Here is a 12,104-nt window from a genome sequence, read left to right on the forward strand (position 1 = left end):
TATATATATATATATATATATATATAATCTACAAGAAAGAATTTTGTTAAGTCACTCAACTTACTCAAAACTTTATTACTTCTAGTTTTATAGAGTGGGTTGTGTTGTATTTGAGGAGGTGTGAGCCACAAATCACAGCAGAGAGATTGATAGCATTTCCCCCTCATTTCTTAATACCATATTAATCAAGAATATTAAGAGGATCAGTGGTACCCAAGGCAATTGACATGTATCTGTGGGAGCCCATAAAAGAAACAACTGAAGTAAGTTACCTGCTGAATTGTGTTGGTGATAGTGAATGAGCTTTGGAATGGAATCAAAGCAGTAGTTTTCAGCCAGGTATAATTTATTTTCAGCATTGGTATGCACGTGGTAATGTTTGACAGTTCCTTTTTTATCACTAGTAAGGAAGAAAGACAATGTTAGAATGTTTGAAACAAGCAACCAAATTTTGATGAACTAAGGAGTGAGTAAGTATTTTGAATCTATTTACAAATGTGGGAGTAGGAGGACAGGATAAGTTACTCAGACTTGACATCTGCATTTCTCTGAAAGCATCCTGACAATCAGTAATTATAGAAGAGGGATCCTCTCTAAATTCAGCATGTCCTTTGTGCAAATACAAAATTATATGCTCAATAAAATTTCAACTTTAGGTGCTAGCAAATGACTCAGCCAGTAAAAGTTCCTGTAATCAACCATGACAACTTGAATTCAGCCACTATGAGCTACATGCTGGAAGGAGAGAACTGACTTGTACAAATTGTCCTGTGACCTCCATATATGAGTACCCCACATCAGAGTTAATAAGTAATAATAATAATTTTTGGAAAAAATTAATTTCATATACTATTATTCCCTTAGAAAGTATAAAAAGATCTACAGAATCTATGTTTGTCTAAGAGCCTCGAAGTTCTTTAGGATCATTTGAGAACATAAATTCCATTTTAAGATAATAATGGGGAGAAAGCTTTGTGGGCAAAGATGATTAGGTTGAGTGTATTCTCACTCTAGAGTTCTTTGGGAGTAGGACAAGCACGAAGAAAAGCATGGGCCCATACTATACTTAAATATCTACAATTGCTGTCTCCAAGCAGCAACAACCCGAGTTGTTACCAGGCATCTGCTGTGTGTCAGACCATACTGTGAGCCAGTAACCACATTGCACATACTTTCCACATTACACATTTTCTTTTGGGCCAGGTGGTAGTGGTACACACCTTTCATCCCAGCTCTCTCTGACTCTGTTGCCTGCTTTTGGGACTTTTTCCCCCTACTGGGTTGCCTCTTCTAGCCTAAACCAGAGAGGAAGTGCCTAGTCTTACTGCAACTCCGATATGCCAACACTAGTTGATACGTGTGGAAGGCCTCCCCTTTTCTGAAGAGAAAGGGAGGAAGACAGCAGGGGGAGGGGAGGGGCTGGGGCTGGGGCGAGAAGAGGCAGGGGAAACTGCAGTCAGGATATACAGTAAGTAAATAAATTAACGAATTCAAATAAAAACAAACCAAACCATTTTTTCTTTTCCTCCAGTTCTAGAATATTGTGATGAGTCCATGCACAATGATTCAGGCTAGTCAGGAACATTATGCCTGTTTTAGATTTTAGAGTCCAGTTCATCAATTGCTCTTGTGAGAATATTAACCAAGTTAAACATTTCAATTTAAAAAAGGGAGGAAAAGAAAGGGTATTTTTCTGTGTTGCAAATAGCTGATCTGCTGGTAGTGTCAGTATGAGCTGCTGACGTTTCATAATGGGTTTTGCTTTCCCAGTTTCAGTAGATATGCCTATAAAAACTACTGCACCTAAGAAGAGGGAATGGAAAGACGACGGTAAGAGCCAGAGGATTAGGGAGTTTGCTGTGAGATTTGTTTCCTGGTAATGTCAGAATGACACTGGTAAACATGCCAAACTGGATGAGGAAAAGCCCATAAGGCCTCAACCCCACACAAAGAACTCCAGGCAACTGAGTAAAGCTGGGAGCAGGAGAGGTGGTTCTCCCAGGGAAGGGCGCAACAATTGGTTATCCAATGCCAAACAGTTGGCCCTGGAGACATATATACAAGTAACATTATATGGGCTCTATTGGCTGGTTTTGTGTCAACTTGACACAAACTGGAGTCATCAGAGACGAAAGAGCCTCAGTAGAGGAAATGGCTCCATAAGAGCCAACTATAAGGCATTTTCTCAATTAGTGATCAGTGGGGTAGGGCTCAGCCCATGGTGGGTAAGTGCCATCTCTGGGCTGGTGGTCCTGAGTTCTGTAAGAAAGCAGGTCAACATGTCCCCTTGATGGGGAGGCCTGGTGGCACTTAGAGGAAGGATAGCAGGCTACCAAGAAGAGACTTAATACCCTATGAGCATATACAGGAGGAGGAGGTCCCCCCTCAGTCACAGACAGAGGGGAGGGGAGTAAGGGGAAAACGGGAGGGAGGGAGGAATGGGAAGATACAAGGAATGGGCTAACAATTGAAATGTAATATGAATAAATTAATAAAATATTTTTTAAAAAGCAGGTCAAGGAAGCCAAGAGAAGCAAGGCACTAAGCTGCACCCCTCTACAGCCCCTACATCAGCTCCTGCCTCCAGGTTCCTGCCCTGCTTGAGTTCCTGTACTGACTTCCTCCAAAGCTGGACTACGATTTGGAAATGTAAGCCAAATGAACCCTTTCTCCTCAACTTGCTTTTTGGTTGTGGTATTTTGTTGCAGCAGCAAAAACCCTAAGGCATGGACTCAACAGGTTGTATTTATGAATATATATACAGTAACAATTGCTTTAAAAAAGGCCATACATTTGAAGGAGATCAGAGATTCATATAGGAGAGGGTTGGAGGGAGGTAGAACAAGGGAGAAATTCTGTAATTAAATTATAACTTCAAAAAAATTTAAAAAATATTGCTTTCATTTAATTCCATTTTTTTCTACAGGATCAACTTAAAAAACGAATTTGGGGTGATCAAGTTCAAAGAGGAGGACATCTGACTCTATCCAGAGGGCCAGAGCTATTTTGATACTTAGTTAACATACTGTTCTCTAGTTCTTAGATTTGTTTCCGTTGATGACCGTGTAAAATCTGGTATTTGTGCTATTCTACTATTTCTGGATTCTGGTATTAGGAAATGCTGTCTGGTCATTCAAGATGCACCCTGTTTTTTCAAGTTGGAAGGAGGTATGCTGCAAAAGAACTCTCAAAATAAAATACTTTTGTCTTCTAACTATTACAAATACATATGTATGCTCTGTGGGATGGGGCACATGTCTTAAAAAGTCATTCAATCTAGTGGTTAAGAAATATTTCTTTCAAATGGTCCAATCAATTAAGTGTCAGCCCAGCCTCCGTCCCCCAAACACTGAGGGTTTCACAGACACACGAGTAGATAAAGAGATATGGCTTCATTATTTGGTTGGTGGTGGCCTAGCTTCAGATGGGCATTTATTCAGTCTTATGGGCTGGTATTTAAGAGTCCTGTTTGAACCCCAGTCTCCTTATCTTTAAAGAGTAGAAAGGAAAACAGTTTTCCTACATATTCTGTGTGTGTGTGTGTGGGGGGTGCTTTACAAGGAATAAAAGAGATACTAGCCCATGGGAAAGTGACTTATACAACTCTGGAAGGTGCATGCTTATAATCCAGCACTGGGGACACTAAGGTGGGAGGCTTGAGAGTTGGAGGCTTGAGAAAATTGGCTTCCGGTGGGGCCTCCTGATGATGATGACTTTGATGAGATGATGCTGGGAAGTCTTATGCACCCAAATGTTGGGCATGCAAGGTTAGGCTGAACTACTCTTTCTTCCCAGCAACACCGTTAACAATACCTATTCCCTAGTTTGACATTACTATGTGCCAGACAGTATCTTAATCTAATATACATATTAAATGATCTCACTCATAGAACATAAAAATCATTTTTTAAAAGGGTAAACCCATATTTATTCATTAGCACGACTACATAGAGCACATCCAAGTGGTTAGTAATTCTAACATAGGCCTTTCCATGGTAATTCAAATTTATTAAACTACGTATATTAAGTAATACAAAATTGTACCACTTTAATTAGGCTTTTAGTTCACATTTGGCCGCCTCAAAGCCATTGTTAGGTTGGTGAATTAAAATACTGTGGCTCGCCAGGCATGGTGGTGCACGCCTTTAATCCCAGCACTCTGGAGGCAGAGGCTGGAGAATCGCTGTGAGTTCGAGGTCAGCCTGGTCTACAGAGTGAGTCCAGGACAGCCAGGACTACACAGAGAAACCCTGCCTCGAAAAACAAAAATACAAAACAAAATACTGTGGCTCTCTGTTGAATGAACACACAATCTTTGGACAAGTACTACTGATGTGAATGCCAGAAGTATTTTATCAGGTGTAATTGACCCGTCCCTCCCCAGCCCCTCCTCGTCTCCGCCCACGTCCCGTCCCCGCCCCTCCTTGTCTCCGCCCCGCCCCGCCCATGCCCTCATTGTTTCCGCCCATGTCCTCCTTGTCTCCACCCCCACCCGCCTATACCCTCGTTGTCTCCATCCACACCCTCGTTGTCTCTGCCCACACCAATTGCTCACAGGCCTAATCTGCAGTAACTATTGCTGTTCTTTTAAACAACACCTTGTTGCTTTGTATGCATTAAAAATCATTATTATGGAGCTAGAGAGATGGTTCAGTGATTGCGAACATTGGCTGTTCTCCCAGGGGACCAGGGTTCAATTCCCAGCATCCACTTGGCAATTTACAACTGTCTATAATTCCATTTCCAGGGGATCCAACACCCTCACATAGACATATGTGCAGGCAAAACACCAATGCACATGAAATAAAAATTAAGAAAAATCCTTATTATGTATCCCTTTCAAATGAGAAAGTTCAGGCTCAGAACAGGTTAAGAAATTTGCTCAATGTAATAAAGGTCTGAAATGGGATAAGAAATCTCACTTTGAACTACAACTGTCACCGGCAAAGGCCAACGGACAGATCAAAGCTACTCAGAGAACACAGTGACCTTGATTCAACCCCACCGGAAAGGCTCACTGAGAGCTGGCCACTGGGGCAAGCTTCTTAGCTCAGCAGACAATTGGGTTGAGAGCTTAGCCGTGTTATTGCTATCTTTTATTGTTCTCTTAGTAGGCTCAGGCCTGACTCGAAGGGATTTGGGCTTCTGTTTCAATTAATGTTTATGGAGGTATGCGGTCCTCACAGCACTCTGCAATGGACAGGAAAGGGTCACTCAGAGCATAGCCTTTGGAAAGTAGAGGGTGGGAAGGCAATGGCTAATGACCATATTCAACACAAATACTTTGGTCTCAAATTCCAGAGTTCAAGAGTGGTGTCTCATCTCAAAATATGACTCAGCAGTCATCGTTTTCAAACAACAGTCACAAGAAGAGAAAAGAAATCAATCTATATTGTACTTACTTCACAGCCTTACTAAATAAGGACACTGTGTACATTCCCACCTGGCTGGAGTTTCTAACCATAAATGCTCCTTCTTTTCCCTGAAAAGGAGGAATACTTTTTATTGGTTTTGAAAATGATTTTTTATATAGGCAGTAGGCAAAAAAAATTTTTTTTTGTAGATCCATTTTAAAGGTCACCAAAGGAACAGGTTAGGCAACAGTTGGCACAGATGGGTCCCACTGCTTAGCTTTCTTCCTTTTCTCATTCAATTCTTTGTCTCCTTCCCTTCCTTTTGTTTTTCTTTTTTGGACCCAGGGTGTTACCACTGAGTTTTATCCTCACCCAAATCAATATCTTTGTAGACTCATCCTGTATGAACTCTTCTTTTCTAGATAATTTGCAACTCTTGAATATTTTTTTCTGTTTTATACTTATGAAAGCTTAATGTTCCCTTGTTTGAGAAATATGATTTGGAAGCATATATGACAAATATATCACATTCTGTTGAGTATATCTCAAAATATAATCTGTGTATTTACTGTTTTATTAGACTGACTTGTACCAAAGTACCATTTTCAGAGATCAAAATAATTTATTTTAGGTAAATTCATACGAATTAGCAATAAAATCAAGTACATATCACATCGTATATCCTCTGGTTTAGATGCTAATGAGCAGTGAAAGCCAGCTGAGGAAAATAATTACATTGATAACTCACATTAAGCCATTTTTTCTTGGGCCAACAGTATACAGCTTGGTAGTAGAGAGTATGTGTGTTGTCTTGAACGAGAATGGCTCCCATAGGCTCATATATTTGAACGATTGGTCCTGGGTTGGTGGAACTGTTTAGGAAGGATTAGGAGGTGTGGCCTTGTTTGGAGGATGAGGATGTGTGCTTCTCGGGGTAGGGGTTGAGGTTTCAAAAGCTCACACCATTCCACTTGGCTCTCTGTGTCTGGTGGTTGTTGTGTCAGCATGTAAACTTTCAGCTGCTGCTCCAGCACCATGCCTGCCTGCCTGCTGCAATTCTTCTTCACCAAGAAACTGAAACTGTATACTTTCTTATATAAGTTGCTTTGCTTATGGTGTCTCTTCATAGCAATTGAAAAGTAACTAAGACAGCATGCCTAGCATATGATACCATATGGGTTCCATTACCAGCCCTGAAGCATGGAATTGTCTCTCCTATTTGTAATTCTGTGATATCTCTTCCCACTTTGACTTTGGCCTGGGTCATGTGACTTGCAATGAGGAATAAGCTCTGCCGAAGCAGAGAGTCCCTACGTACTTGCACTGCTGAGCTTGTCCTTTTTGAAGGTTTTCTATTCGATGAAGAGGACCCAAACCAGACACTTGGAGAGGCTGTACAAGGAAAAATGTGCCACCCCAGTTGCCAGTCATGGCTACCCATCCTCAGCCATCCATCAGCAAAACATTCGACTGGATCAGCTGACTCACAGAACTGTGAGAAATCCAAACTCTCAGTTTCAAGCCACTAAGTTTGTTTTTAGTGGTGGCTTATTTGTTTTTAAAGAAAGGTTTTTAAGTACATGGCAAAGGGACAGCAAGCCATTCAGTAACTAGAGTGCCACCTACACCTTGTGGTGTTCATTAGACAGCAACAGATAAGACAACAGAAGATGCTAGTAACCCAAAGGTTGGACAGCCAATGCCATAGTGAGTGGAAACATTAGCAAAAATGGTTCTTGGAGAAATGCATTCACCTTCGGACCAGCCAGAAACAGACATTCTTGGGCTGGAGGTGTAGCTTAGTAGTAGGAATGCATGCTTAAAATACACACACACACACACACACACACACACACACACACACACACACACACACACACACAAGCACATGCATGCATGCACCCACACACACATGCACACAGATTCTTTGGGTTATGTAAGGGAAAGACTATATTATTATTTACCTTTTGTCTCAGTAACTGCTCAGATTGTGACCTGGACATATTCCCGGCAAACCAGCTGCAAAAGAATTCTAGATTTGAGAATTAATAATTTTAAAATTATACAATTTGTCCCTCAACTTTTGAGTGTATAAAATGGGGCATCAGCCTGTATTATTGATTTTTTAAAACCTATTTATTAGCTAGCATTACCTAAGGCTATTTTCAAAACACAGATTCTTAGTCTCTGTCACCCACTTCTGCTTTTGGGGTGAGGCCTACATAATATCAAGTTGTGTATAGGCTGCGAGAGTACTTCCTGGTGACTTGTAAATTAGCTTACATTTTACTGTTTTGGACGAGGACCAGAGATTAGACCAATGACAATTCCAATGGGAAAGACAGGGTGGCCAATGATAAACACTCTTATCTTTCAACTCCATCGTTTTATTTTAATAACCCAATAGAAACACATTTTATATAAACTATTTTCAAAGCAAATACTTTTAAAATTTCTTCTTTAGAACAGGAAGTGATAAACATCTAAGATGATATCCAGACAGGAGGCAAAGATATGTGGGAAAGCCAAGTAGAATTCTTTTTCTTTAAAAAAAAAAGTAACCTTTGATCTTCTAATTAGTGAGCTAGGAACATCATGTCTTACTCTGTATGCGAAGCGCAACAAAAATCTGTGTCTTGTTTGAGTTTAGCTATGTCTGTGGCCCTCTGGCTTGGGCTAAAATGTCACATATCGGAATGAGTAGGGTACGAGGTGCACGGGCTTTGGAGAACCAGGAGGAACTGACTAGAAGGTAACACCTGAAAAGAAAAGCCATGCTCTAAGAAGAGTGAAGGTGGCCAGGAAGGCTTGTGGGAGAAAAGCAAGGTAGAAGGTGTCCTCCCAGTGAACAAGAACTAGAGTAGGAAGGAGGATATCCCAATTTACTTTACGTTGCTGTGATAAACACAATACCAAAAGCAAGTTGGGGAGGAAATGGTTCATTTGAGCTTTCAGGTTACAGACATCATCAAGGGAAACCGATGCAGGAACGCAAAGCAGAGGCTTGAAGTAGACAGCAGTGGAGAACACAGCTTACTGCCTAGCTTCTGCTGGTCTACTCAGCCAACTTTATTATATGATGTAGACCTGCCTGCCTAGAGATGGTGCAGTCCACAGTGGCCTGGCCACTCCATCTCAATTAGCAATTAAGAAAATGCCTCATGGCCACAGTGGGAGGGCAAGTCCTCATCTGAGGCTCCCTCTTCCCAATTGACAACCAACTTTTCACTATTATGGGCCTGATCTTAAGAAGCCCCTTTTAACTCTACCCTTACAAATGTTTAATGAACACGAGGAATTAATGATAGTTTCCTTTTTAACTCACATTTCAATCTAATAACAGCTAATCAAAAGGCCATTTAAAAATGTGATATAGGACCGGGCATGGTGGCGCATGCCTTTAATCCCAGCACTTGGGATTAAACAAACAAACAAACAAACAAACAACCCAAAACTTTCTTTTCTTTTTTGTTTTTGTTTTTGTTTGTTTGTTTTTCAAGACAGGGTTTCTCTGTGTAACCCTGGCTGTTCTGGAACTCACTCTGTAGACCAGGCTGGCCTTGAACTCACAGATCTGCCTGCCTCTGCCTCCCAAGTGCTAGAATTACAGGCGTGCACTGCCACCACCACCAAACAGAATATAGCTTCTTAAAACATGGATTGGGACTCCCATGTAGGATTGAATAATTGAATATGGGGTCGGGTCGCAGACATGGCAATAGTAAAAGGTTCCTGAAAGCATAGCAAAGAAAATTTAATTTTATAATAAATCAGTTATTTCTGACAGTGCTCGCTTTTGTTGTATCATACAACTTCACTGTAGCCTTGTTTTGAACCTATAATATGTGCACTTTGCAATGGGAGTCTCGCCAGACTCATAACACCAATAGATGCTATCTGAAACAGCATATCCCAGAGTCAAGGCTACTGTGTTTTATGGATCACAGTATTTGTACTATATGTGCTAAGTTTTTTGCTCTCATAAAAACATAGTAGTTTAATTACTGAAAACAAAGATTTAATTTTTTCTACCATATTTCTTGGCATGTGAATATCAAATCAGTTTCTCTTTGCATTTTATTTCATTTTAATAATTTTTATTTGAACTGTTTATTGGAGTTTCATTAAAACAATTATTCAATGAATTTTGGTTTACCATTAGAGCAGACTTTTCAACAATTCCTAAAATGACCCTAACCATTTTACATTTTATACTATGTCTCCATGCAAAGTAGTATTCTTAACACTGATAACTATAAAACCAAAAATATTGATCAGGTGCCTCAGTGACTAAGAACACTAGCTGCTCTTCCAGAGGGCCTGAGTTAAATTCCCAGCACCCACATGGTGGCACACAACTGGCTCTAACTTCAGTTCCAGAGGATCTCAGACTCTCTTCTGGCTTCTCTGGGTACTAGGCATGCAAGTGGTACACATACATGCAGGTAAAACACTCATACATATAAAATGAGATAATGCAAAATATTTTTTTAAAAAAATCAATCAACTCTGTAAAACATTGAAAACTTTCTTCCCTCATTATCTGATATTCAACCAATGTCTAATTCTTTATGTAATATAAACAAGTAAATTTGCCTTCAACTTTAATGAATGGCAAAGTTATATATATATTAAAAATTGCTTTAAAATAAAATCCTTTACGATTTATTGTCAGTAAAAGGTTGGTTTCTACATTTATTTTATAACTCTATATACTTAGGGTCACAAAACTTTCTCTGGTAAGAAGGGGGAAGGCTGTGAGTAGAAAAAGTTAAAAATTTCTTGATCTAGGATATATACCTATGGGTAAATAAAAGGAAGAAAGGTTCAAGAATAAATACATGGATTTGGATATAAAAGGTGAGATGGTATATACCCTCCATTGTCCCAGTTAGCCTTAGGCATAGCATATAGTCACCTGAGAAGGGATTTGAATATTGAATATCTGCAAAATATAAAATACTATATTATTCTAATTTTTCTTTAACACAAATTTTTAAATCTAGGAGACAATAATGTCAATATTTATAGAATGCCAAAAAATCTTGAATTTTGGAAAGAACTTTAATATTTTCCATAACAGATCAATTTATGCCAGATGTCTATTGGAACTTGTCTCTCTGTCAGGGAACCCAACTTGAATGCCAAATAATAAGGTCACCCTGTGAATAAGACTCTATAAACATAAATGCTGTTATCTTGAGTAGCTCAGTGTGGTATTATGTGGAATTAGTGCTTTCAAATGCCTCAGTAAGTGCTTTCAAACATTACCTTGATTAGAGGGCTTCAGCAAATAACAAATGAACAGAAACATTGCATTATTTATCTAAAAAATGAAAATACTGAGCATGTGATAAATCCAATGAATATATGAAATAGGTTTAGATGCTTCTGATAGGGGGAAATATCTTCATTGATAATGACCAAGTTCACTTCCAGCTACCACTTAGAAAAATGGTCCAGAGCCTCACCTGAATTTAGCCAGGTAAATACAGCCTGCTGAGAAAGATCAAGCCATTTATTTTAATGCCTTCAAGGAATCAAATAAAACTATCTAATTCTAGTTTTAGAAGAACATAGAAGACTTTCCACACTCACTCGTAATCATCCAGATTTTCCTCTTCTTCAGATGAACTTGACTCAGGGAATCCCCTTAAGAACAGTTGAGAAACAGCATGAATGCCAAACAAGCAAACCAAGAAACTATCCAAAGGCCTAGTATAGCAATACCACATCTCTTACTTATTTTATACCTATTACAAACTTAAGACTTCTAGGTTTCTCCTTTGCACTTGGGAAAGGTATCAACAAAGTGAAAAAGGAGTCACTCATAAGTTGAGTTTGTAGTCAGTGCAATAAGAAAATGGCTCTTTAACACAAGAGGCTGCTGGGTACTCAATCAGGTTGTTTAGATTGTTCATAAGAACACACTTATGAAACACATGAAGATTCCTTCAAATATGGTCACAGTATGAAGTTTAAAATGTTGGTGCTGGACTTGGAGAGCTGGCTCAGAGGTTAAGAGATTTTCCTGCTCTTGCAGAGGGCTTTGGTTCAGTTCTCAGCACCCATCTGTAACTCCATTTCCATGGGATCCTATGGCCTCTTCTGGCCTCTGTGGGCACCACACATATATGGTACACTTACATATATGCAGCAAAAACACTCATGCACACACAAATAAAGTAGAATGTTTTTGAAATATTGTTGATGTGCACAGAGCTATTCTAAGAGGGTAATGATTTATTCTGCCTTGCCTTTTCTCTTGGTAGAGGTGCCTGAGCCAGGGTATCGTAGTACCAGAATACTTCATGAGTGATAAGTAGGGATAATCAGTGTGAGAAAACTTTAACCAACAAACCCACAATGAGATCCACCTATGTGTTCAGAGGCAAATTACATGGACCTTTTTGGATTATATTTAGCTTGCATGTAAAGCCTCATTGCAAACTTATTTCAAATTTGGTTAGTTTTTCTGCAAATGGAAGTAAATTTTGAGTATAAAATAGCATCTTGATTGGATTTACCATGACATCTTTGAGGTGCTGTGATATGCAATATTTCTTTCCACTTGGTTACTGCAGGCAACATCTTCCTCACTGCACATAAAGATGCATGGTTAATGAGGCAAACGTGAAAGTTCCTGGAAAGCAGTCATACCTTCCACTGAACCTTCTGCAAGGCCAACAGATCAGAGCATCAGTGATTATGGAAAAATTGGAACGTTGCATGTCCAGAACCTAATTTTGT

At 39.5% G+C, this 12,104-nt stretch overlaps 1 protein-coding gene across 3 annotated transcripts in view; it reads right to left on the bottom strand.

Annotated features, from left to right (window-relative positions):
* Positions 1-12,104, bottom strand: part of BMX (BMX non-receptor tyrosine kinase) — a 58,272-nt gene that overhangs the window by 18,455 nt on the left and 27,713 nt on the right. For all 3 annotated transcript variants that reach the window (XM_084790761.1, XM_084790762.1, XM_084790760.1), the window contains 5 exons: positions 11,882-11,953; positions 10,953-11,006; positions 7,319-7,373; positions 5,403-5,482; positions 273-400 (listed from right to left, as the gene is read on the bottom strand). In XM_084790761.1, coding sequence (XP_084646887.1) covers positions 273-400; positions 5,403-5,482; positions 7,319-7,373; positions 10,953-11,006; positions 11,882-11,953 — 389 coding nt within the window. The remainder of the gene's footprint in view (positions 1-272; positions 401-5,402; positions 5,483-7,318; positions 7,374-10,952; positions 11,007-11,881; positions 11,954-12,104) is intronic.

The sequence above is a fragment of the Acomys minous genome (genome assembly GCF_964271855.1).
Source record: "Acomys minous genome assembly, chromosome: 7".
Lineage (NCBI taxonomy): Eukaryota > Metazoa > Chordata > Mammalia > Rodentia > Muridae > Acomys > Acomys minous.